Raw genomic sequence first — 27,347 nt, forward strand, 5'->3', positions numbered from 1 at the left:
TGGGTCCAAAGTTCAATATTTTGTGTGGCCATGATTATTTTCCAGCACTGCCTTAACCCTCTTGGGCATGGAGTTCACCAGAGCTTCCCAGGTTGCCACTGGAGTCCTCTTCCACTCCTCCATGACAACATCACAAAGCTGGTGGATGTTAGAGACCTTGCGCTCCCCCACCTTCCGTTTGAGGATGCCCCACATATGCTCAATAGGGTTTAGGTCTGGAGACATGCTTGGCCAGTCCATCATCTTTACCCTCAGCAACTTTAGCAGGGCATTGGTTGTCTTGGAGGTGTGTTTGGGGTCGTTATCATGTTGGAATACTCAATACTCCGAAGGGAGGGGATCATGCTCTGCTTCAGTATGTCACAGTACATGTTGGCATTCATGGTTCCCTAAATGAACTGTAGCTCCCCAGTGCCGGCAGCACTCATGCAGGCCCAGACCATGACACTCCCACCACCATGCTTGACTGTAGGCTTTGTACTCCTCACCTGGTTGCCACACACGCTTGACACCATCTGAACCAAATAAGTTTATCTTGGTCTCATCGGACCACAGGACATGGTTCCAGTAATCCATGTCCTTAGTATACTTGGCTTCAGCAAACTGTTTGCAGGCTTTCTTGTGCATCATCTTTAGAAGAGGTTTCCTTCTGAGACGACAGCCATGCAGACCAGTTTGATGCAGTCTGCAGCATATGGTCTGAGCACTGACAGGCTGACCCCCCCCATCCCTTCAACCTCTGCTGCAATGCTGGCAGCACTCATACATCTATTTCCCAAAGACAACCTCTGAATATGACGCTGACCACCTGCAGTCAACTTCTTTGGTCGACCATGGTGCGGCCTGTTCCTAGTGGAACCTGTCCTGTGAAACCGCTGTATGGTCTTGCCCACTGTGCTGCAGCTCAGTTTCAGGGTCTTGGCAATCTTCTTATAGCCTAGGCCATCTTTATGTAGAGAAACAATTCTTTTTTTCAGATCCTCAGAGAGCAATAACACCAAATTAAACACACCTGGTCCCCATTCACACCTGAGACCTTGTAACACTAACGAGTCACATGACACCGGGGAGGGAAAATGGCTAATTGGGCCCAATTTTGACATTTCCACTTAGGGGTGTCCTCACTTTTGTTGCCAATGGTTTAGACATTAATAGCTGTGTGTTGTTATTTTGAGGGGACAGCAAATTTACACTGTTATACAAGCTGTACACTCACTACTTTACATTGTAGCAAAGTGTCATTTCTTCAGTGTTGTCACATGAAAAGATATAATAAAATAATTACAAAAATGTGAGGGGTGTACTCACTTTTATGAGATGCTGTGTTTGTGTATATATATTTCTCCAACATAGGTGTGTCCGGTCCACGGCGTCATCCTTACTTGTGGGATATTCTCTTCCCCAACAGGAAATGGCAAAGAGCCCAGCAAAGCTGGTCACATGATCCCTCCTAGGCTCCGCCTACCCCAGTCATTCTCTTTGCCGTTGTACAGGCAACATCTCCACGGAGATGGCTTAGAGTTTTTTAGTGTTTAACTGTAGTTTTTATTATTCAATCAAGAGTTTGTTATTTTAAAATAGTGCTGGTATGTACTATTTACTCAGAAACAGAAAAGAGATGAAGATTTCTGTTTGTATGAGGAAAATGATTTTAGCAACCGTTACTAAAATCCATGGCTGTTCCACACAGGACTGTTGAGAGGAATTAACTTCAGTTGGGGGAACAGTGAGCAGTCTCTTGCTGCTTGAGGTATGACACATTCTAACAAGACGATGTAATGCTGGAAGCTGTCATTTTCCCTATGGGATCCGGTAAGCCATGTTTATTAAGATAGTAAATAAGGGCTTCACAAGGGCTTATTAAGACTGTAGACTTTTTCTGGGCTAAATCGATTCATTATTAACACATATTTAGCCTTGAGGAATCATTTAATCTGGGTATTTTGATAAGATTTTATCGGCAGGCACTATTTTAGACACCTTATTCTTTAGGGGCTTTCCCAAATCATAGGCAGAGCCTCATTTTCGCGCCGGTGTTGCGCACTTGTTTTTCAGAGGCATGACATGCAGTCGCATGTGTGAGGAGCTCTGATACATAGAAAAGACTTTCTGAAGGCGTCATTTGGTATCGTATTCCCCTTTGGGCTTGGTTGGGTCTCAGCAAAGCAGATACCAGGGACTGTAAAGGGGTTAAAGTTAAAAACGGCTCCGGTTCCGTTATTTTAAGGGTTAAAGCTTCCAAATTTGGTGTGCAATACTTTTAAGGCTTTAAGACACTGTGGTGAAATTTTGGTGAATTTTGAACAATTCCTTCATATTTTTTCGCAATTGCAGTAATAAAGTGTGTTCAGTTTAAAATTTAAAGTGACAGTAACGGTTTTATTTTAAAACGTTTTTTGTACTTTGTTATCAAGTTTATGCCTGTTTAACATGTCTGAACTACCAGATAGACTGTGTTCTGATTGTGGGGAAGCCAGAGTTCCTTCTCATTTAAATAAATGTGATTTATGTGACAATGACAATGATGCCCAAGATGATTCCTCAAGTGAGGGGAGTAAGCATGGTACTGCATCATTCCCTCCTTCGTCTACACGAGTCTTGCCCACTCAGGAGGCCCCTAGTACATCTAGCGCGCCAATACTCCTTACTATGCAACAATTAACGGCTGTAATGGATAATTCTGTCAAAAACATTTTAGCCAAAATGCACACTTATCAGCGTAAGCGCGACTGCTCTGTTTTAGATACTGAAGAGCATGACGACGCTGATAATAATGGTTCTGAAGGGCCCCTAAACCAGTCTGAGGGGGCCAGGGAGGTTTTGTCTGAGGGAGAAATTACAGATTCAGGGAACATTTCTCAACAAGCTGAACCTGATGTGATTACGTTTAAATTTAAGTTGGAACATCTCCGCGCTCTGCTTAAGGAGGTATTATCCACTCTGGATGATTGTGACAATTTGGTCATCCCAGAGAAGCTATGTAAAATGGACAAGTTCCTAGAGGTCCCGGGGCTCCCAGAAGCTTTTCCTATACCCAAGCGGGTGGCGGACATTGTAAATAAAGAATGGGAAAGGCCCGGTATTCCTTTCGTCCCTCCCCCCATATTTAAAAAATTGTTTCCTATGGTCGACCCCAGAAAGGACTTATGGCAGACAGTCCCCAAGGTCGAGGGAGCGGTTTCCACTTTAAACAAACGCACCACTATACCCATAGAAGATAGTTGTGCTTTCAAAGATCCTATGGATAAAAAATTAGAAGGTTTACTTAAAAAGATGTTTGTTCAGCAGGGTTACCTTCTACAACCAATTTCATGCATTGTCCCTGTCGCTACAGCCGCATGTTTCTGGTTCGATGAGCTGGTAAAGGCGGTCGATAGTGATTCTCCTCCTTATGAGGAGATTATGGACAGAATCAATGCTCTCAAATTGGCTAATTCTTTCACCCTAGACGCCACTTTGCAATTGGCTAGGTTAGCGGCTAAGAATTCTGGGTTTGCTATTGTGGCGCGCAGAGCGCTTTGGTTGAAATCTTGGTCAGCTGATGCGTCTTCCAAGAACAAGCTACTTAACATTCCTTTCAAGGGGAAAACGCTGTTTGGCCCTGACTTGAAAGAGATTATCTCTGATATCACTGGGGGTAAGGGCCATGCCCTTCCTCAGGATCGGCCTTTCAAGGCCAAAAACAAACCTAATTTTCGTCCCTTTCGTAGAAACGGACCAGCCCAAAGTGCTACGTCCTCTAAGCAAGAGGGTAATACTTCTCAAGCCAAGCAAGCTTGGAGACCAATGCAAGGCTGGAACAAGGGAAAGCAGGCCAAGAAACCTGCCACTGCTACCAAGACAGCATGAAATGTTGGCCCCCGATCCGGGACCGGATCTGGTGGGGGGCAGACTCTCTCTCTTCGCTCAGGCTTGGGCAAGAGATGTTCTGGATCCTTGGACACTAGAAATAGTCTCCCAAGGTTATCTTCTGGAATTCAAGGGGCTTCCCCCAAGGGGGAGGTTCCACAGGTCTCAGTTGTCTTCAGACCACATAAAAAGACAGGCATTCTTACATTGTGTAGAAGACCTGTTAACAATGGGAGTGATTCATCCTGTTCCATTAGGAGAACAAGGGATGGGGTTCTACTCCAATCTGTTCATAGTTCCCAAAAAAGAGGGAACGTTCAGACCAATCTTGGATCTCAAGATCTTAAACAAGTTTCTCAAGGTTCCATCGTTCAAGATGGAAACCATTCGAACAATTCTTCCTTCCATCCAGGAAGGTCAATTCATGACCACGGTGGATTTAAAGGATGCGTATCTACATATTCCTATCCACAAGGAACATCATCGGTTCCTAAGGTTCGCATTCCTGGACAAGCATTACCAGTTCGTGGCGCTTCCTTTCGGATTAGCCACTGCTCCAAGGATTTTCACAAAGGTACTAGGGTCCCTTCTAGCTGTGCTAAGACCAAGGGGCATTGCTGTAGTACCTTACTTGGACGACATTCTGATTCAAGCGTCGTCCCTTCCTCAAGCAAAGGCTCACACGGACATCGTCCTGGCCTTTCTCAGATCTCACGGATGGAAAGTGAACGTGGAAAAGAGTTCTCTATCTCCGTCAACAAGGGTTCCCTTCTTGGGAACAATAATAGACTCCTTAGAAATGAGGATTTTTCTGACAGAGGCCAGAAAATCAAGACTTCTAGACTCTTGTCGGATACTTCATTCCGTTCCTCTTCCTTCCATAGCGCAGTGCATGGAAGTGATAGGTTTGATGGTAGCGGCAATGGACATAGTTCCTTTTGCGCGCATTCATCTAAGACCATTACAACTGTGCATGCTCAGTCAGTGGAATGGGGACTATACAGACTTGTCTCCGAGGATACAAGTAAATCAGAGGACCAGAGACTCACTCCGTTGGTGGCTGTCCCTGGACAACCTGTCACAAGGGATGACCTTCCGCAGACCAGAGTGGGTCATTGTCACGACCGACGCCAGTCTGATGGGCTGGGGCGCGGTCTGGGGATCCCTGAAAGCTCAGGGTCTTTGGTCTCGGGAAGAATCTCTTCTACCGATAAATATTCTGGAACTGAGAGCGATATTCAATGCTGTCAAGGCTTGGCCTCAGCTAGCGAGGGCCAGGTTCATACGGTTTCAATCAGACAACATGACAACTGTTGCGTACATCAACCATCAGGGGGGAACAAGGAGTTCCCTGGCGATGGAAGAAGTGACCAAAATCATTCAATGGGCGGAGTCTCACTCCTGCCACCTGTCTGCAATCCACATCCCAGGAGTGGAAAATTGGGAAGCGGATTTTCTGAGTCGTCAGACATTGCATCCGGGGGAGTGGGAACTCCATCCGGAAATCTTTGCCCAAATCACTCAGCTGTGGGGCATTCCAGACATGGATCTGATGGCCTCTCGTCAGAACTTCAAAGTTCCTTGCTACGGGTCCAGATCCAGGGATCCCAAGGCGGCTCTAGTGGATGCACTAGTAGCACCTTGGACCTTCAAACTAGCTTATGTGTTCCCGCCGTTTCCTCTCATCCCCAGGCTGGTAGCCAGGATCAATCAGGAGAGGGCGTCGGTGATCTTGATAGCTCCTGCGTGGCCACGCAGGACTTGGTATGCAGATCTGGTGAATATGTCATCGGCTCCACCATGGAAGCTACCTTTGAGACGAGACCTTCTTGTTCAAGGTCCGTTCGAACATCCGAATCTGGTCTCACTCCAGCTGACTGCTTGGAGATTGAACACTTGATCTTATCGAAGCGGGGGTTCTCAGATTCTGTTATCGATACTCTTGTTCAGGCCAGAAAGCCTGTAACTAGAAAGATTTACCACAAAATTTGGAAAAAATATATCTGTTGGTGTGAATCTAAAGGATTCCCTTGGGACAAGGTTAAGATTCCTAAGATTCTATCCTTCCTTCAAGAAGGATTGGAAAAAGGATTATCTGCAAGTTCCCTGAAGGGACAGATTTCTGCCTTGTCTGTGTTACTTCACAAAAAGCTGGCAGCTGTGCCAGATGTTCAAGCCTTTGTTCAGGCTCTGGTTAGAATCAAGCCTGTTTACAAACCTTTGACTCCTCCTTGGAGTCTCAACTTAGTTCTTTCAGTTCTTCAGGGGGTTCCGTTTGAACCCTTACATTCCGTTGATATTAAGTTATTATCTTGGAAAGTTTTGTTTTTGGTTGCAATTTCTTCTGCTAGAAGAGTTTCAGAATTATCTGCTCTGCAGTGTTCTCCTCCTTATCTGGTGTTCCATGCAGATAAGGTGGTTTTACGTACTAAACCTGGTTTTCTTCCAAAAGTTGTTTCTAACAAAAACATTAACCAGGAGATTATCGTACCTTCTCTGTGTCCGAAACCAGTTTCAAAGAAGGAACGTTTGTTGCACAATTTGGATGTTGTTCGCGCTCTAAAATTCTATTTAGACGCTACAAAGGATTTTAGACAAACATCTTCCTTGTTTGTTGTTTATTCCGGTAAAAGGAGAGGTCAAAAAGCAACTTCTACCTCTCTCTCTTTTTGGATTAAAAGCATCATCAGATTGGCTTACGAGACTGCCGGAAGGCAGCCTCCCGAAAGAATCACAGCTCATTCCACTAGGGCTGTGGCTTCCACATGGGCCTTCAAGAACGAGGCTTCTGTTGATCAGATATGTAGGGCAGCGACTTGGTCTTCACTGCACACTTTTAACAAATTTTACAAGTTTGATACTTTTGCTTCTTCTGAGGCTATTTTTGGGAGAAAGGTTTTGCAAGCCGTGGTGCCTTCCATCTAGGTGACCTGATTTGCTCCCTCCCATCATCCGTGTCCTAAAGCTTTGGTATTGGTTCCCACAAGTAAGGATGACGCCGTGGACCGGACACACCTATGTTGGAGAAAACATAATTTATGTTTACCTTATAAATTACTTTCTCCAAGGGTGTGTCCGGCCCACGGCCCGCCCTGGTTTTTTAATCAGGTCTGATAATTTATTTTCTTTAACTACAGTCACCACGGTATCATATGGTTTCTCCTATGCAAATATTCCTCCTTAACGTCGGTCGAATGACTGGGGTAGGCGGAGCCTAGGAGGGATCATGTGACCAGCTTTGCTGGGCTCTTTGCCATTTCCTGTTGGGGAAGAGAATATCCCACAAGTAAGGATGACGCCGTGGACCGGACACACCGTTGGAGAAAGTAATTTATCAGGTAAACATAAATTCTGTTTTATCTGTAAATACATTTATATATACATATTTAGACAGAGGCGTAACTAGAAACCACAGGGCCCAGGTGCAAGAATCTAAGAAGGGCCCCCTACCCCCCCCCCCCAAAAAAAAAGGTGAATTTGATACATATAATTTTTTTTTATATAGTGACATTGTTTAACCCACCAGTACTATATATAGTGAGTTAGTGACACATTCTGTAATCTGCCAGTGAGATGGCTGACCTGACCCTACCCGCCCCAGTGACCACAGTAGTCTGTGGCATGGTCCAGCCCCCCCGTACTGTATATAGTGGTACTGTACAGCGACACTGTTTACCTTCGCCCCCCCCATGCAACAAGGTCTGTAATTTTCTGGTTCCACATACACACACAGTCACATACACACACAGTCACATACACACACAGTCACATACACACACAGTCACATACACACACAGTCACATACACACACAGTCACATACACACACACACACACACACACACACACAAACACCAATGGGGAAAACAAACACTAACCCCTGTAGTCAGAGACTCTAGTGAAGCATCATGTCACAGTCACATGATATCAGTGCAGGCAGTGGCAGGTCAACGTTTTTTTATTGGGGGAAAACATTTTATTTTTTGTTTTTTTTAAGCTGGGCCCCTGTATTTAGACATGTATATGTATGTATCTCAATGTTAAAACCCTTTGCAGCCCTTTTTTTGTTCTGACACCTGAGACTTCATATCTTTGAGCCCTTTTTAACTTTTTATTGCAATTTCTCTAAAATAATTTTTAATAGACAGTGTTATTATGAGTATAACTGTAATTTTTTAAATGTAATTTTGATGTGTTTTGTGCAAAATTTTAGTTGAGTAACAATTAACCAGAGCTCTGAGGTTGCACTAAATCTAACAACGCACGTTAAATTTAATTGAGCTCAATCGAACGTGTTTACTTTAAACTTGTAATACGTGCCACAATAAACCCCTTATCCCTCATGCGCAACTGTTAGCGGGCCACCTGTAATCTGACCCTTGATGCCGAGGCGGATAGCTTCAGGCACACAAAACACATAAGAAGTTGTAGAATTTAACAGTGCGTGGCTTCTACTGTAGTGTTTTGCAGATCAGAACGGTGAATTGAGAAACATGTACTATTGTAAACATGCCAGTTATTTAACTACAATTTTGTTAAAGTGATGGTAAATTATATATATCAGGAATGTATTACTTGATGATACATAGCATGCCCATGAAATCAGCTAAACTATATTTTTCTTTGAAAAAAAAATTATACTTATTATTAACCCTTTCAGTGCTAACGACGGCTCTGAGCAGTCGCAGAGTTTCCCACTCAAGTGCTAACGACGGTTTAGAGCCGTCGCTAGCACTCTTTCACCTTGAGGGAGATCTGGGGAATCCCACCCGCTGCTACCCGGCGATCGGGCCTGTAAAGTGACGTTACCGCGCAACTTTATTTAAAAATAACAATGTTAAGTATAGGAAAAGGGGGCATGCTCAGGCATCTAAGCAGCTACAGATCCCCAAGGTAATCGCCTAACCTTTCGCATAACCAATGTAAGTCTTGGGGATCTGAGGAAAAAAAAAGTTAAAAAAATAAATATTTCAAAAAATAAAAAAAAACTTTAAACAGCTTAGCACCCAGGTGGGAAAGTGCTTAGCACTCAAAGGGTTAAAAATATATGTTTTATTCTAACCATGGTACTTGGGTATTCACGGTATTTGTATTTTTTAACTTAAATTTGTATGTGGTTTGCCCTTTAAATCATCTGCATATCATTTATAAAGTAAAACGCACCAATGGCATTGCTCGATCCTCAATTGTTTCATTTATAAAGAATCTTGTATCAGTTGTTTTTAAAAATTGGTTATAGTTAAAAAATTGTGAGAGATGATTTTTAACTTGTGAAATTTAATACAGTTAAAGGTTTGATGCAAACGCATCTATTGGTGCAGACTGTTAGAAATGTAACTATGAAATAGAAAAAGGGAGAAATGGTATAGGATTTCAACAAATCCTGATAAAATCAAGGGAATTCAGCACTCTTTTATCAAGAAAATAGTAATTCAATGTATTAGAGATACAAACATAGTCAAAGGGACAATTGCACTGTGAGTGAGAAAAATCCTATATACAAATGCACACATTAAAGACAAAACATATGCGCACAAAGCTGGCCAGCCATTACTAACTCATATGAAACCATATACTAATGCTAAATATACAGAATTCATCTTAATCAATAGTATACATAGCAAAAATCAAAGTCCTGAACACCTAAAGGAACATATAGTAAAATATTGATGTAACTTGTATCCCAAATTTAACAAAGAGGATAATGGATAAAAAAAACAACTCAAATTTGTTGCAAAATGTTTCAGTTTGTACGCAACTCAGTAGTGAGAAGCAAACCTGCACACGCAGGAACATGCAGCAAGGATTGCTACCGTTATTCACTTTGATCGCAAGCAAACCCATAAAGAGAAATGGTAGTTCTTTTTACCGTCTCCTAAGCTGGTTTGTAAGGCAGCTTATACGTAGGGGTCATCGCTTGTGTGGTTCTCACTCCAAACTTTATTACCAAGCGCTTAGTCCAGCGCAAACCGCCCGCTCTGGGCTTGATGTCGTCAGAGGTCAGCGATCAGCTGATAGTAAACAGGAACCCAACAAGAGTTAATGAGGAAGTCCAGATGTGCCTGCTCGGCACTCCTTTACCGTTTTTTTATCCTTCATGAGGTGTCTTTATCTTTCCATCAGCTCTCCCTCAGGGGTCAGATGTCAGAGCACCTCTAGGACCGGAATACGACTCCTCACTCTCTCCAGATAGCTTTTATTGCGGGTTATGCTTCGTGACGCCGGGTTAAGTTACCCTCAATATTGCTCTCACCAAGTGCTAGTTTTTTGGAATACCAAATGTTATAAGTACATGGCAGCCAGATCGTGCAACATAGTTAGGAGCTCGCCTACGCACGTTTCACCCCCATACCAGGTGCTTCCTTTAGTACCTATTGGCACCGCCTCCTTTTGTGATGTCACTGAAGGTGTCAATATATGTAAATTAAAACCACAGTGAGCAATTATTAGTAAATGCTATACATAAACAACAAACTAAATGAATTCAATGTGTAAAAAAAAGTACATACTGAATGGCGTTCATCCTATCATAAAGTCTATGTAGGACATACTTTCATAAATGTCATATTTTAATTCCAACTCAATGGATCCTAAATCCTATCATTTTTCATACATATAATCATAGATATATATGACCAAAGAAAAGCATCTTATTCACAAATTTCTCAAATCTCATTTATAAAGAATCTTGTATCAGTTATTTTTAAAAATTGCCCATATAAAAATATTTTATAAAGCATGCACTGTACTCATTTTAATTAACAGTTCCAGCAACACTGGGGTGAGTGTATATGAATAATATATCTGACTGATATATTAAAGAAATAGAAGGTAATAAATACAAAAAAGCTGTTCACATATGTTTATATAACCTTCTGTACATCACCTTTACTTTGCATTAATCTTTTCATCTTTTATATAAATATAAAATAAAAAATTAGCATGTTAAAGTGAATAATGTATTACTTTATTGTATCCCTATATGTGGGAGGTAATTACTGTTTTGGCCTAAAAATATATATATATAAAATAAAAAATAAATTACTTATTTAATAGGGACAGTCTACTTGAACATTTTTATTTTTAAAAAAGATAGATAATCCCTTTATTACCCATTCCCCAGTTTTGCATAACCAAATTGTTATATCAACCCCTCAACGACCGCGACTTACCATTTATGTTGCCGGTTTTTAAGGGTTTTCCATGTTTTTAACAGCGTGGGTCAGTGCTATTATACCCTCCCTTCTTCCTTCTGGTCACCGGAAACAGTGCAGTCTCGCTGCTGGCGGTGAGACCACGCTATTTGTAACACAAACAGCATAGAAAGACCAGCGACGTACAGGGTATGTCGCTGGTCCTTAAATTAAGAAGTTAATATACTTATTACCTTTGTGATTACCTTGTATCTAAGCCTCTACAGACTGCACCCTTATCTCAGTGCTTTTTATTGAGCACAATGTTATCAATATAGCACACATGAACTAGCACTGTTTTGATGTGAAAAGCTAATAAAATGCACTGAGATAAGTCGGCTCTCAAGGGCTAAGAAATCAGCCTATGAGGCTGCCTAGGTTTAGCCCTCAACAAAGAATACTAAGAGAACAAAGCAAAATTTGATCATAAAAATAATTGGAAAGTTGTTTTAAAATTGTATGCCCTAACTGAATCATGAAAGTTTTTAATTTTCACTTCCCTGTCCCTTTAACCCTGCCCCTCATTCATAATGCTTTTTTAATTGAAATTTCAGCCGTGCTAGTTGAAACCAGACGAGCAATAAGTTCTATAGTCAATGTACACATCCTAAGGCCTAGATTTGGAGTTCGGCGGTAGCCGTCAAAACCAGCGTTAGAGGCTCCTAACGCTGGTTTTGGCCGCCCGCTGGTATTTGGAGTCAGTGATTAAAGGGTCTAACGCTCACTTTTCAGCCGCGACTTTTCCATACCGCAGATCCCCCTACGCCATTTGCGTATCCTATCTTTTCAATGGGATCTTTCTAACGCTGGTATTTAGAGTCGTTTCTGAAGTGAGCGTTAGAGCTCTAACAACAAAATTCCAGCCGCCTGAAAATAGCAGGAGTTAAGAGCTTTCTGGCTAACGCCGGTTCATAAAGCTCTTAACTACTGTACCCTAAAGTACACTAACACCCATAAACTACCTATGTACCCCTAAACCGAGCTCCCCCCACATCGCCGCCACTCGATTAAAATTTTTAACCCCTAATCTGCCGACCGCCACCTACGTTATACTTATGTACCCCTAATCTGCTGCCCCTAACCCCGCCGACCCCTGTATTACATTTATTAACCCCTAACCTGCCCCCCACAACGTCGCCGCCAGCTACTTAAAATAATTAACCCCTAATCTTCCGACCGCAAAGCGCCGCCACCTACGTTATCCCTATGTACCCCTAATCTGCTACCCCTAACACCGCCGACCCCTATATTATATTTATTAACCCCTAATCTGCCCCCCTCAACGTCGCCGACACCTGCCTACACTTATTAACCCCTAATCTGCCGAGCGGACCTGAGCGCTACTATAATAAAGTTATTAACCCCTAACCCGCCTCACTAACCCTATCATAAATAGTATTAACCCCTAATCTGCCCTCCCTAACATCGCCAACACCTAACTTCAATTATTAACCCCTAATCTGACCGGAGCTCACCGCTATTCTAATAAATTGATTAACCCCTAAAGCTAAGTCTAACCCTAACACTAACACCCCCCTAACTTAAATATAATTTTAATCTAACGAAATTAATTAACTCTTATTAAATAAATGATTCCTATTTAAAGCTAAATACTTACCTGTAAAATAAATCCTAATATAGCTACAATATAAATTATAACTATATTATAGCTATTTTAGGATTAATATTTATTTTACAGGCAACTTGGTATTTATTTTAACTAGGTACAATAGCTATTAAATAGTTAAGAACTATTTAATAGTTACCTAGTTAAAATAATAACAAATTTACCTGTAAAATAAATCCTAACCTAAGATATAATTAAACCTAACACTACCCTATCAATAAATTAATTAAATAAACTACCTACAATTACCTACAATTAACCTAACACTACACTATCAATAAATTAATTAAACACAATTGCTACAAATAAATACAATTAAATAAACTAGCTAAAGTACAAAAAATAAAAAAGAACTAAGTTACAAAAAATAATAAAATATTTACAAACATAAGAAAAATATTACAACAATTTTAAACTAATTACACCTACTCTAAGCCCCCTAATAAAATAACAAAGCCCCCCAAAATAAAAAATTCCCTACCCTATTCTAAATTAAAAAAGTTACAAGCTCTTTTACCTTACCAGCCCTGAACAGGGCCCTTTGCGGGGCATGCCCCAAGGATTTCAGCTCTTTTGCCTGTAAAAAAAAACATACCATACCCCCCCCCCAACATTACAACCCACCACCCACATACCCCTAATCTAACCCAAACCCCCCTTAAATAAACCTAACACTAAGCCCCTGAAGATCTTCCTACCTTGTCTTCACCATACCAGGTTCACCGATCCGTCCTGGCTCCAACATCTTCATCCAACCCAAGCGGGGGTTGGCGATCCATCATCCGGTGCTGAAGAGGTCCAGAAGAGGCTCCAAAGTCTTCCTCCTATCCGGCAAGAAGAGGACATCCGGACCGGCAAACATCTTCTCCAAGCGGCATCTTCAATCTTCTTCCATCCGGTGCGGAGCGGGTCCATCTTTAAGCAGGCGACGCGGATCCATCCTCTTCTTCCGTTGTCTCCCGACGAATGACGGTTCCTTTAAGGGACGTCATCCAAGATGGCGTCCCTCGAATTCCGATTGGCTGATAGGATTCTATCAGCCAATCGGAATTAAGGTAGGAATTTTCTGATTGGCTGATGGAATCAGCCAATCAGAATCAAGTTCAATCCGATTGGCTGATCCAATCAGCCAATCAGATTGAGCTCGCATTCTATTGGCTGTTCCGATCAGCCAATAGAATGCGAGCTCAATCTGATTGGCTGATTGGATCAGCCAATCGGATTGAACTTGATTCTGATTGGCTGATTCCATCAGCCAATCTGAAAATTCCTACCTTAATTCCGATTGGCTGATAGAATCCTATCAGCCAATCGGAATTCGAGGGACGCCATCTTGGATGACGTCCCTTAAAGGAACCGTCATTCGTCGGGAGACAACGGAAGAAGAGGATGGATCCGCGTCGCCTGCTTCAAGATGGACCCGCTCCGCACCGGATGGAAGAAGATTGAAGATGCCGCTTGGAGAAGATGTTTGCCGGTCCGGATGTCCTCTTCTTGCCGGATAGGAGGAAGACTTTGGAGCCTCTTCTGGACCTCTTCAGCACCGGATGATGGATCGCCAACCCCCGCTTGGGTTGGATGAAGATGTTGGAGCCAGGACGGATCGGTGAACCTGGTATGGTGAAGACAAGGTAGGAAGATCTTCAGGGGCTTAGTGTTAGGTTTATTTAAGGGGGGTTTGGGTTAGATTAGGGGTATGTGGGTGGTGGGTTGTAATGTTGGGGGGGGGTATGGTATGTTTTTTTTTACAGGCAAAAGAGCTGAAATCCTTGGGGCATGCCCCGCAAAGGGCCCTGTTCAGGGCTGGTAAGGTAAAAGAGCTTGTAACTTTTTAAATTTAGAATAGGGTAGGGAATTTTTTATTTTGGGGGGCTTTGTTATTTTATTAGGGGGCTTAGAGTAGGTGTAATTAGTTTAAAATTGTTGTAATATTTTTCTTATGTTTGTAAATATTTTATTATTTTTTGTAACTTAGTTCTTTTTTATTTTTTGTACTTTAGCTAGTTTATTTAATTGTATTTATTTGTAGCAATTGTGTTTAATTAATTTATTGATAGTGTAGTGTTAGGTTAATTGTAGGTAATTGTAGGTAGTTTATTTAATTAATTTATTGATAGGGTAGTGTTAGGTTTAATTATATCTTAGGTTAGGATTTATTTTACAGGTAAATTTGTTATTATTTTAACTAGGTAACTATTAAATAGTTCTTAACTATTTAATAGCTATTGTACCTGGTTAAAATAATTAAAAAGTTGCCTGTAAAATAAATATTAATCCTAAAATAGCTATAATATAATTATAATTTATATTGTAGCTATATTAGGATTTATTTTACAGGTAAGTATTTAGCTTTAAATAGGAATCATTTATTTAATAAGAGTTAATTAATTTCGTTAGATGTAAATTATATTTAAGTTAGGGGGGTGTTAGTGTTAGGGTTAGACTTAGCTTTAGGGGTTAATCAATTTATTAGAATAGCGGTGAGCTCCGGTCGTCAGATTAGGGGTTAATAATTGAAGGTAGGTGTCGGCGATGTTAGGGAGGGCAGATTAGGGGTTAATACTATTTATGATAGGGTTAGTGAGGCGGATTAGGGGTTAATAACTTTATTATAGTAGCGCTCAGGTCCGCTCGGCAGATTAGGAGTTAATAAGTGTAGGCAGGTGTCGGCGACGTTGAGGGGGGCAGATTAGGGGTTAATAAATATAATATAGGGGTCGGCGATGTTAGGGCAGCAGATTAGGGGTACATAGGGATAACGTAGGTTGCGGCGGTTTACGGAGCGGCAGATTAGGGGTTAAAAAAAATATGCAGGTGTCAGCGATAGCGGGGGCGGCAGATTAGGGGTTAATAAGTGTAAGGTTAGGGGTGTTTAGACTTGGGGTACATGTTAGAGTGTTAGGTGCAGACGTAGGAAGTGTTTCCCCATAGGAAACAATGGGGCTGCGTTAGGAGCTGAACGCTGCTTTTTTGCAGGTGTTAGGTTTTTTTTCAGCTCAAACAGCCCCATTGTTTCCTATGGGAGAATCGTGCACGAGCACGTTTTTGAGGCCGGCCGCGTCCGTAAGCAACTCTGGTATCGAGAGTTGCATTTGCGGTAAAAATGCTCTACGCTCCTTTTTTGGAGCCTAACGCAGCATTTGTTTAAACTCTCGATACCAGAGTTAAATTTATGGTGCGGCCAGAAAAAAGCCCGCGGAGCGTTAACAGCCCTTTTACCGCCGAACTCCAAATCTAGGCCTAAGACTGGTTGCATATAAAACTCACTGTGAAAATAAAATAAATAAGCAGCGTGATTGAGAGGCAAATCTAAGTTACATTTGTTTTTTTGTTTTTAGTAATTATGTTAGTCTGTTCCAGGTATCTTTTACCACACAAAAACAAACCAGTGTAAATGATTTAGTATAGAGAAAAAATACCAGCTACAAACTTAGGCAATTTAATTTTAAATATTGTTAAAACTAATCCAATTTTTTTTTTTTTGGTAATCCATTCTGAAGTACATGACATCCAGCTCTGTAATCAAGTAAAGGGTTAAACCCAAAAATAGAAGCAGCTGTAAGAATCTGAGATATTCTCATATAACAAAGAATGGTTTATATTGGGGTTTTCAGCCTCCTGACAAACACAGAGACACTTTTGTGCTATGATTAGCATTGGTGCTGATGTCAGTTTGCTTGTCTGGCATTAAGCTTTATTCTATAACTAAACTGTTCTTTGTGCTGGCAGCCAGTGGACCTTTTGTGTATGTCTTATTAAAGTGCACAGTTAGTGATTTGCTTTTTCCCCTTCTCATTTAATCTGTGCCAGCCTCAATGAGTGACTCATTATTTAAAGAAAACATGATTCAGATAAAGTGTAGCAGGTGCTTACACACCAAAGTTAGTAATGTATTTATTTACTGTGCAATTGGGGACCATCACAAAGCTACCCTACAAGCAATAACAACAACAAGCAACTCTTTGAATTCTGACATCAGTGCAAATCATGTCTCGACAAACATGCTACCATAATCTAAAGGGACATATAATTGCAATAATAAAATGCTCTAATGAATTTCTGATATGTTTAACCCCCATAAAGTAGCTGAACAGGGTTATTGAGCCACAAGGGGCAGCATGTGTCATTGGCTCATCCAGGTGTATTGCTGATCCAGAGCTGACTTGTTGTTCCAAAGCTAAACAGGGCTATTTAGCCAATCAGGGGGATTAGCTGAGTTGAGCTCAGGATCAGTAGTGTATTGCTGCCAAGAGCTGACTTTTGGTCCAGGGCTGAACAGGGCCATTGAGCCAATCAAGGAAGGCATTTGTTATTGGCTAACTTAAGTTCTGCAGTATTTTACTGCTCCAGAGCTGAGTTTTTGGTCCAGGGTAGAACAAAGCCAATCGGCCAATCATTGGAAGCATGTATGATTGGCTGTGTTAAACTCTGTAATAATACATTGTGACTCCTGATCTGACTTTTTGGTCCAAGGATGAAGAGGGCAATTGAACCAATCAGGGGTTACACATGTGCTCTGCAATATATTTCTGCCCCAGAGCTGACTTCAACTGTGTTTAGTAAATCCTGACGTTTATATTATATGGGACAGTAATCCAAAATCTATAAATAATCAAGAATACACAGCACTTTAGAGAGTCTATACATAATCTTCCCCATGCAATATATTAGGAAAAAATATATATATTTTGTGATTCAGATAGAGCATGACATTTTAAGCAACTTTCTAATTTACTCCTATTATCAAATTTTCTTTATTCTCTCGGTATCTTTATTTGAAATGCAAGTTTAGATGCCGGCTCATTTTTGGTGAACAACCTAAGTTGTCCTTGCTGATTGGTGGATAAATTCATCCACCAATCAAAAACTGCTGTCCAGAAGTCTGAACCAAGAAAAAAGCTTAGATGCCTTTTTTTCAAATAAAGATATCAATAGAATGAAGAAACATTGATAATAGGAGTAAATTAGAAAGTTGCTTAAAATTGCATGCTCTATCTGAATCACAAAAGAAAAAAATTGGGTTCAGTGTACATTTTAACATCTAATATATTTATTGTATTTAATCTTTTACTGTCACCTAAAATATGGTTGACTAGTTCAGTTTGCGTTCACTCAAAATTTGTCAATTTTTAAGTTTAACATAGATTTGTCTAAAAGATTGTGTAGGTTGTTATCACTATAGAAACAACATGACCGGTCCTGTGAAAAACTAAAATGCTTAAAATATTGAGTATACAGTAATTTGGTATCTAATACTCTGATCCATAACGATTCGGGGGTGGGGCAGTGCTATATAATCTTGTAACATTATTAACTACCTGTACAGTATCTGGACCTCAGACTGCAAAATGGCAAGGTGTGAAATAGAATTGGGGTCTAGAAGTATAGTCGCATACATTTAAATCCTGTTTAAAATAATTGTTTTTAAATAATCTTAACTACCCATATATACAATGACTTATTGTGCATCTGTAAGGCAGAAGTAGAGTGGATTATGCAAAGCATGCTAGTGTATCCACAGATTGAAATGTACTTTTGTGTTTAAATATTAAAGATAACTGTTTATATAATCTTTAACTATTTCTAGTGTATGCCTGAGGTTGACAATAATTACTATTTAGGGGTTTTGAACACTAGTTGCAGTAATTTGAGATAGCTGCCATTCTGTGGCTTTCTTTTTTTGGTATTTAACACTGGTATGTGAAAAAAATAACACAGATAAAAAAACAACCTCAATACAGATGCTCAATGCTTTAAAGAAAAGGAAATGCATGTGAATAGGAAAGGAGTGCTACAAGAGTGTAAATGTTTTCTGATTAGTATTCAACTCACCTCAGAAAAAACACTATTTTCCTAATTATTTACAATGGTCAAAATACCACTGTACAGGTTCTAACTTTTGAGCTAAAATGAAGCTAAGTTTAGAAATTGAGGGAGTGTGTAGCAGTTAAATGTGCTCCCATACATTTTTTTTCCAGCCACAAATGTTTGAAGACCACTTTATTGCATGTATCCAAATTGAAGTTATATGCAGTTTTAAGGGGATGTTAAAGTACATTTTTATTTGCTGTAGCTAAAAGATGATATACAAATAGATGATCATGTGCTGAAAAAATTAACCTCCAAATCCTGCCTACACCACCGCACATCAGTAATTGTTCCCATAACCCAAGACACTTATGTTCTGGGCACCTTCAGCCTACCCCTAAATTATACTTAAAAGGACATGAAATCCAAAAAACTTATTTCATGATCCCGATAGAGGATGTAATTTTAAACAGCATTTAAATTTACTTGTATTATTTTATTTGCTTCATTCTTTAGATATCCTTTGTTGAAAAAATAGCAATGCACATGGGTGAGCCAATCACAAAAGGCATCTATGTGCAGCCACCAATCAGGAGCTACTGAGCCTATTTAGATATGCTTTTCAACATTTTTTACCAAGTGAATGAAGCAAATTAGATAATAGAAGTAATTTGGAAAGTTGTTTGACAATTAATAGATCAGGTTTGATACTTTTTATAACCATCTGTGTTTTTGTATTTTAGGCATGGAAACGGAGATGGTTTATACTTCGCAGTGGACGTCTAACAGGAGACCCCGATGTGCTGGAATACTACAAAAATGACCATGCAAAAAAACCAATTCGGATTATTGACTTAAACTTGTGTGAACAGGTTGATGCTGGATTAGTGTTCCATAAGAAAGAGTTTGAAAACAGTTACATTTTTGACATCAAGACCTTCGACAGAGTCTTCTATTTGGTTGCTGAAAGTGAAGAGGAAATGAATAAGTGGGTTCGAAATATATGTGACATCTGTGGGTTCAATCCTACTGAAGGTTAGTCAGAAGACAAAAAAAGCACTGCTACACGCATTCAACTTTATTCTCCTTTATAATTGCTGCTAACTTATTCAGAACATCTTACTCCCTGCTGGACAACACTCTTGCTAAAGATTTGTGTGCAGATGCAATCAGATAATTAAGGTTCAATAAACCAATCTCATTTTTTTTGGTGATGGTGGCAGTTTTGGTGGTATTTTGTTGTTTTATTTGGAGCTCTGTTAAAAATCAGTGACCACATAGGTTAAGTTAGTATGCCAGTTAAAGTGATAGTAAACCCAAAAATTTATTTTATGATTCAGATAGAACAAACCATTTTAAACAACTTTCCAGTTTAATTCTATTATCAAATTTTCTTCATTCTCTGAAGGGACAGCATTGCACTACTGATAGGAGCTGAAAATATCTATTTAGCCAATCACAAGAGACAAATGTGTGCACTGTGCAGGCACCAATTAGCAGCAGCTCCCACTGGTGTATGTTATGTGCATATTCTTTTTTTAACAAGGGATACTAAGAGAACGAAGCACATTTGAAAATAGAAGTGAATTTAAAAGTGTCTTAAAATGACATGCTCTATCTGAATCATGCAAGTTTAATTTTGACTTTCCTATTTTAAAGTGCCATAAAACAGGTTGAGATCTGTGCATATCCTAAAAGGGCTAATTAAGTAAAAATAGTTTGCATGAAAAAAAAATGTTTAAAAATTGTTGGGAAGTATTTTAACCCCTTAATGACCGGACCATTTTTCAATTTTCTTACCCTTAATGACAATGGCTATTTTTACATTTCTGCAGTGTTTGCGTTTAGCTGTAATTTTCCTCTTACTCATTTACTGTACCCACACATATTATATACAGTTTTTCTCGCCATTAAATGGACTTTCTAAAGATACCATTATTTTCATCATATCTTATAATTTACTAAAAAAAAAATGATGAAATATGAGGTAAAAATGGAAAAAAAACACACTTTTTCGAACTTTAACCCCCAAAATCTGTTACACATCTACAATCACCAAAAAACACCCATGCTAAATAGTTTATAAATTTTGTCCTGAGTTTAGAAATACCCAATGTTTACACGTTTTTTTGCAATTTATGGGGCAATAAATACAAGTAGCACTTTGCTATTTCCAAACCACTTTTTTTCAAAATTAGCGCTAGTTACATTGGAACCCTGATATCTGTCAGGAATCCCTGAATATCCCTTGACATGTATATATTTTGTTTTAGAAGACATTCCAAAGTATTGATCTAGGCCCATTTTGGTATATTTCATGCCACCATTTCACCGCCAAATGCGATAAAAAAAAAAAAAGTTCACTTTTTCACAAATTTTGTCACAAACTTTAGGTTTCCCACTGAAATTATTTACAAACAGCTTCTGCAATTATGGCACAAATGGTTGTAAATTCTTCTCTGGGATCCCCTTTTTCAGAAATAACAGACTTATATGGCTTTGTGGTTGCTTTTTGGTAATTAGAAGGCCGCTAAATGCCGCTGCGCACCACACGTGTTTTATGCCCAGGAGTGGGTTAATTAGGGAGCTTGTAGGGTTAATTTTAGCTTTAGTGTAGTGTAGTAGACAACCCCAAGTATTGATCTAGGCCCATTTTGGTACATTTTATGCCACCATTTCACCGCCAAATGCGAGCAAATAAAAAAAAAAAACTTTACATTTTTCAAAATTTTAGGTTTCTCACTGAAATTATTTACAAACAACTTGTGCTATTATGGCAGAAATTGTTGTAAAAGCTTCTCTGGGATCCCCTTTGTTCAGAAATAGCAGACTTATATGGCTTTGGCGTTGCTTTTTGGTAATTAAAGGCCGCTAAATGCTGCTGCGCACCACACGTGAATTATGCCCAGCAGTGAAGGGGTTAAATTAGGTAGCTTGTAGGGAACTTGCAGGGTTAATTTTAGAGATCAGCCTCCCACCTGACACATCCCACCCCCTGATCCCTCCCAAACAGCTCTCTTCCCTCCCCCACCCCACAATTGTTCCCGCCATCTTAAGTACTGGTAGAAAGTCTGCCAGTACTAAATAAAAGTTTTTTTGTTTTTTTTTAAATAAAAATAATAAAATATTTTAGTTGTGATGGACCCCTGCCTTAGCACCAACCTCCCTGATCCCCCCCCCTCCAGCTCTCTAACCCTCTCCCCTACCTAATTACCGCCATCTTGGGTACTGGCAGCTGTCTGCCAGTACCCAGTTTGGCCCCACAAACCAAAGTATTTTAATTTTATTTATAACTTTTTTATTTTTATTTTTAATTATTTCTGTAGTGTAGCAGCCCCCCCACAATACCCCACCCCCTTCCCCTCCCAGATCCTTTTATATGTAAAAAAAAAATGTACTTTTTTTCCCCCTTCCTTCCTTCCTTCATTGGTGTCAGTGTGGCTAATGCGCGCCCAGTGCACACGCCCCACGTGCACACGCACCCCTGTGCACGTGCGTGCGCATCGTGCACTCTCGCACACGTTCCCTCCTCCCACCCGGACAACGGCACCATCGCTACCGGTGCAGAGAGGGCCACAGAGTGGCTCTCTCTGCATCGGAGGCTTGTAAAGGGGTATTGCAGGATGCCTCCATATCGAGGCATCACTGCAATACCCTCAGAGCTTCTGGAAGCGATTGTGATCACTTCCAGCACTCTGTTAGACAACTGACGTACCAGGCACGTCTATTGTCATTAACAGTTCGTCTTTGCATGACGTACCTGGTACGTCAGTTGTCATTAAGGGGTTAAAATAATTTTCAAAAATACTTAAAATAGCTATGCTGTCTGGACACTGTGCTCCAGCCCTCTTATCAATGTTTAGACACAGGCATTGTATTTCAACTGAGTTCACAGCTTCTAGGCATGCTCCAGCAGATAATCCCTGTTCATTTGTGCATTTTACCAAAACAACAATGGATATAGCTAAAGCCATAAAAGGAATTGTGTGGGGGGGGATAGAGCTGTACAATTCAGAAATTTAAAAGAAAGGGTTAATGGCGATGCACTGCAGTATAAATTTGCAGGTAAAGTAATTAATGTACATATTATTATATTTTGTCTCTATCTCAACTTGTTTTATGTCCCTTTAAGGGCATATAATTCAATAAAGAGGTTTTCCGCAGAGATATGAGAAGATGTCTTCTCAGAGATAAACTCCTTGCACATGCAAGGGAAAGGGGTCATCATGACCAGTAAATTAAAAATGTTCCACTTTGGTTATATTTTAGCAGGCTTTAAAGCATCTCTGATATTTTGCAAACAGGAAGGCCCAAAAAGGACAAGAACCCCATCATTTTTCTTTCACGATTCAGACAGAGCATATGATTTTAAACAACTTTCCAGTTTGCTTCTATTATAAAATGTGCTTTTGATAAGCATACCTAGGTAGGCTTAGGAGGAGCAAATCATTACTGGGAGCTAGCTGCTCACCGGATAGTAGCTGCACACATATATACGACTAGTGATTGGCTCACCTAGATCCCAGTATTCCGTTGCTACTTCTTTAACAAAGGTTACTAAGGGAATTAAACAAATTAAGATACTTTTAAGCCTACCTAAGTATGCTTTTAAAAAATAGATATTAAGAGAACAAATCAAATTAGATAATAGAACTAAATTGGAAAGTTGTTTAAACCTCCTTTCTGAATCATTAAATAAATATTTTTTGGTTTCATGTCCCTTTAAAGATACAGTAAAGCCATTGTATATACAAGACATTTATTTTGTGTTGCAATGGAATATGATATCAAAAAAGTCTGTTTTTAAAGCAAATTAACATCCGTTTATTGCAATTATTTTTCAAAAGCCACACTCCACCCACCATTTGCCTTATTTAGAGGAGCCAATCGGGGCTTTTGCCCACAGACAACAATGCTAACCACTGCTAAAAAGTTAGTATAAAATAGATTGTTTTGTAGTTATCTGATAAAGCCAATTAGGGACATATATGGAGCAGAGTTAGCCTTGAGAGGTAAGCAGGGTGAATTAGAAATTGCTTCATTTTCAGAGCCAAATTACATGAAAAAGGGGGCAAAATAAACAATGAAAATATAGTGCAAACTTGTTTCATTATGCATGAATACACATTTTATATAAAAGTCTTAAGGTGTTTTGGGAATTTGTGAAGCCCTGTTTGTGTACATTTTGTTTCTGGCTCCTGCTAGTCCCCCTCCAATAGATGTAAAGCAATGTAAAGGGTATTGAATTTGGCAGTGCTTTACAATTAAATGCTAATACATGATAATAATCAATGCAGATGGAGAAAATATTTATGGAGATTGGATAATGGTATCCAAAAGACTTAGGGCCATATGATCTAAAGTTATCCTCTCTGGGGGGCCCTTGCATTACTGATGAGACTTCTTAAAGGGCAACTAAACCCAAAATCTTTCTTTCATGATTCAGATAGAGAATAGAAATGTAAACAACATTACAATTTACTTCCATAATTTATTTTGCTTCATTTTTAAAATATCCTTATTTGAAGAAAAAGCAATGCACATGGTGAGCCAATCACATGATGCTTCTATGTGCAGCAACCAATCAGCAGCTAGTGAGCATATCTAGATATGCTTTTCATCAAAGAATATCAAGAGGATAAAACAAATTAGATAATATAATTAAATTAGAAAGATGTTTAAAATTGAATTCTCTTTTCTAAATCCTAAAAGAAAAATGTGGGTGGCATGTCCCTTTAAATAATCTCCCCAAAGCATTTTAGAAAGTAAAATTTGAGCTTATGAGTTGTTTATCTAGCTAAGCAGGGCTCTTAATCTGAATGTGACTTCACAACATTACAATATAATGCTCAAAAAAATCCCCCTTTATAGTGACTTTTCTCCTTGCTGGCGAGTTTTTGATTAACAGTCAATAATAGGTGTGTTGGGTTACTGATGTTAAAATTAGGACTTGATTCAGTTCCAAGCAAATAAAATATTTACATTTTATATGGCGTTTCTTAGTCTGTGGTATACAACTGCTCAGGACAGATGGAAAAAAAGTACTAGACAGCAAATAATGTTTATCTAGTGATAAAATCTGTATGTGAAAAAAATACTAATGGTATGACACTATTATGTACTCTTGCTAGCAAAAATAATATCTTTAACCCCAGTTCATAAAATATCTGCTTCAAGAAGAGATTCAACAATATAATGATGCATGGGGTAAATAAAAAAAAAAAAGAATAAAAAAGCACTGTATTCAATTACAGATATCATTTGAAGAAAGGTATAACTAAAATAATTGTATGGGCACTTTGAAGATATCTTTCTTTCCTAAGACATGGAGAGTCCACAATGTCATTCCAATTACTAGTAGGTTATTCAACTCCTGGCCAGCAGGAGGAGGCAAAGAGCACCCCAGCAAAGCTGTTAAGTGTAACTTCCCTTACCCACAATCCCCAGTCATTCTCTTTGCCTATGTCAATGGAGGTTGTGCAAAGTTGGTGTCTAAAGATTGTAATCCTTTTATGGGTATTTTCCCTACAAGCAAGGATTGGGGTCTAGCTGTGTCCACGTCAATCTTTTGAGTAAAAGTAGTGGTGGCTTTTAGCAGTTAGAAGGCGGCGAGGAAGTCTTTGCTTTACTTCTAACATTTTGCTACCCCTTTGTAAAAAGCCAGAGTTAGTTACTCTGTTTTTTCTTTTACTACAGGTTCCTGACGGGGAGTGGAGTACCGTTCACACCTATGTAGCTGTTACCTGCCCTGCAGCTGGATCCACAGGTAAGTGCATTTTCCTTCTAGGTTCTGAAGGATAGCACTTTAGAGGTAAAAACTCTAGTGGATCAAATTTGGGACATATATTATCTAAGTGGTCTTAGATACTTTCTTTCATGTAATTGGCAAGAGTCCATGATCTAGTGACGTATGGGATATACAATCCTACCAGGAGGGGAAAAGTTTCCCAAACCTCAAAATGCCTATAAATACACCCCTCACCACACCCACAATTCAGTTTTACAAACTTTGCCTCCTATGGAGGTGGTGAAGTAAGTTTGTGCTAAGATTTCTACGTTGATATGCGCTTCTCAGCATTTTGAAGCCTGATTTCTCTCAGAGTACAGTGAATGTCAGAGGGATGTGAAGGGAGTATCACCTATTGAATGCAATGGTTTTCCTCACGGGGATCTATTTCATAGGTTCTCTGTTATCGGTCGTAGAGATTTATCTCCTACCTCCCTTTTCAGATTGATGATATACTCTCATATTCCATTACCTCTACTGATAACCGTTTCAGTACTGGTTTGGCTATCTGTTATATGGGGATTGGTGTCTTTTGGTAAGTATGTTTTCATTACTTAAGACACTCTCAGCTATGGTTTGGCACTTTATGTATTTATATAAAGTTCTAAATATATGTATTGTACTTATATTTGCCATGATTCAGGTTTTCATTATATTTCCTTTTGAGGACTGTCAGTTTCATATCTGGGAAATGCTTTTTTTATGAAAATGTATTTCTTACCTGGGGTATAGTCTTTTTTTCAAATTGACTGTCTTTTAAATTCGCGGGCAGAATTAGGCTTGCGAGGGCGCAAAATGCCAAAGTTTATTGCGTCTTTTTTGGCACAAAGTTACGTTCGTTGACGCAAATTCATCATTTTCAGCGTCTTAGTTGACGCCGAGTCCTTCACAAGGTTGCGTCGTCTATGACACGAGTGTTTCGTTTCCGGACGTTTTTGGCCCAAAAAAATATTTTTCTGTTTGTTGTGCGTCATACTTGGCGCCAAATATTTTCATTATTTAAGAACCCATTCCTATTTGCCTCTTGCCTTTTTCTATGTCAGTGGGCTATGCTGTTTGCATTTTTTCCCATTCCTGAAACTGCCATATAAGGAAATTGATAAATTTGCTTTATATGTTGTTTTTTTCTCTTACATTTGCAAGATGTCTCAATTTGATCCTGTCTCAGAATTCACTGTTGGATCCCTGCTGCCTGATAACGGTTCTACCAAAGCTAAGTGCATTTGTTTTAAACTTGTGGAGATTATACCTCCAGCTGTGGTTTGTAATAGTTGTCATGATAAACTTTTACATGCAGAAAATGTATACATTAGTAGTAGTTCATTACCTGTTGCTGTTCCCTCAACATCTAATGCGCAAGATATACCTGTAAATTTAAAAGAATTTATTTCTGATTCTATTCAGAAGGCTTTGTCTGCTATTCCGCCTTCTAATAAACGTAAAAGGTCTTTTAAAACTTCTCATAGAGTTGATGAAATTGCAAATGACTGGCAACATACTGATTTATCCTTCTGATGAGGATCTATCTTATTCAGAAGATCCTGCCTCAGCTATTGACACTGACAAATCTTCTTATTTATTTAAAATGGAGTATATTCATTCTTTATTAAAAGAAGTGTTGATTACATTGGATATGGAGGAAACTAGTCCTCTTGATATTAAAACTAGTAAACTTTTAAATTCTGTTTATAAACCTCCTGTGGTTATTCCAGAGGTTTTTCCAGTTCCTGATGCTATTTCTGATATGATTTCTAAAGAATGGAATAGGCCTGGTACTTCTTTTATTCCTTCTTCAAGGTTTAAAAAACTGTACCCTTTGGCAGCAGTTAGATTGGAGTTTTGGGAAAAGATCCCCAAAGGTGATGGGGCTATCTCTACTCTTGCTAAACGTACTACTATTCCTACGGCAGATAGTACTTCTTTTAAAGTTTCTTTAGATAGGATTCTTGAATCTTATCTAAGGAAGGCTTATTTATATTCAGGTCATCTTCTTAGGCCTGCAATTTCTTTGGCTGATGTTGCAGCTGCTTCAACTTTTTGGTTGGAAACTTTAGTGCAACAAGTATCGGATCATGATTTGTCTAG

At 39.4% G+C, this 27,347-nt stretch overlaps 1 protein-coding gene across 1 annotated transcript in view; it reads left to right on the forward strand.

Moving 5' to 3' along the window:
• GAB1 (GRB2 associated binding protein 1) overlaps positions 1 to 27,347 on the forward strand; it is a gene marked incomplete in the record, with an annotated part of 316,439 nt that overhangs the window by 167,798 nt on the left and 121,294 nt on the right. Inside the window, 1 exon segment of the mRNA XM_053703701.1 lies at positions 19,219 to 19,510. Coding sequence (XP_053559676.1) covers positions 19,219 to 19,510 — 292 coding nt within the window.

This window comes from Bombina bombina, chromosome 2 (assembly GCF_027579735.1).
Source record: "Bombina bombina isolate aBomBom1 chromosome 2, aBomBom1.pri, whole genome shotgun sequence".
Taxonomy (NCBI): Eukaryota; Metazoa; Chordata; class Amphibia; order Anura; family Bombinatoridae; genus Bombina; species Bombina bombina.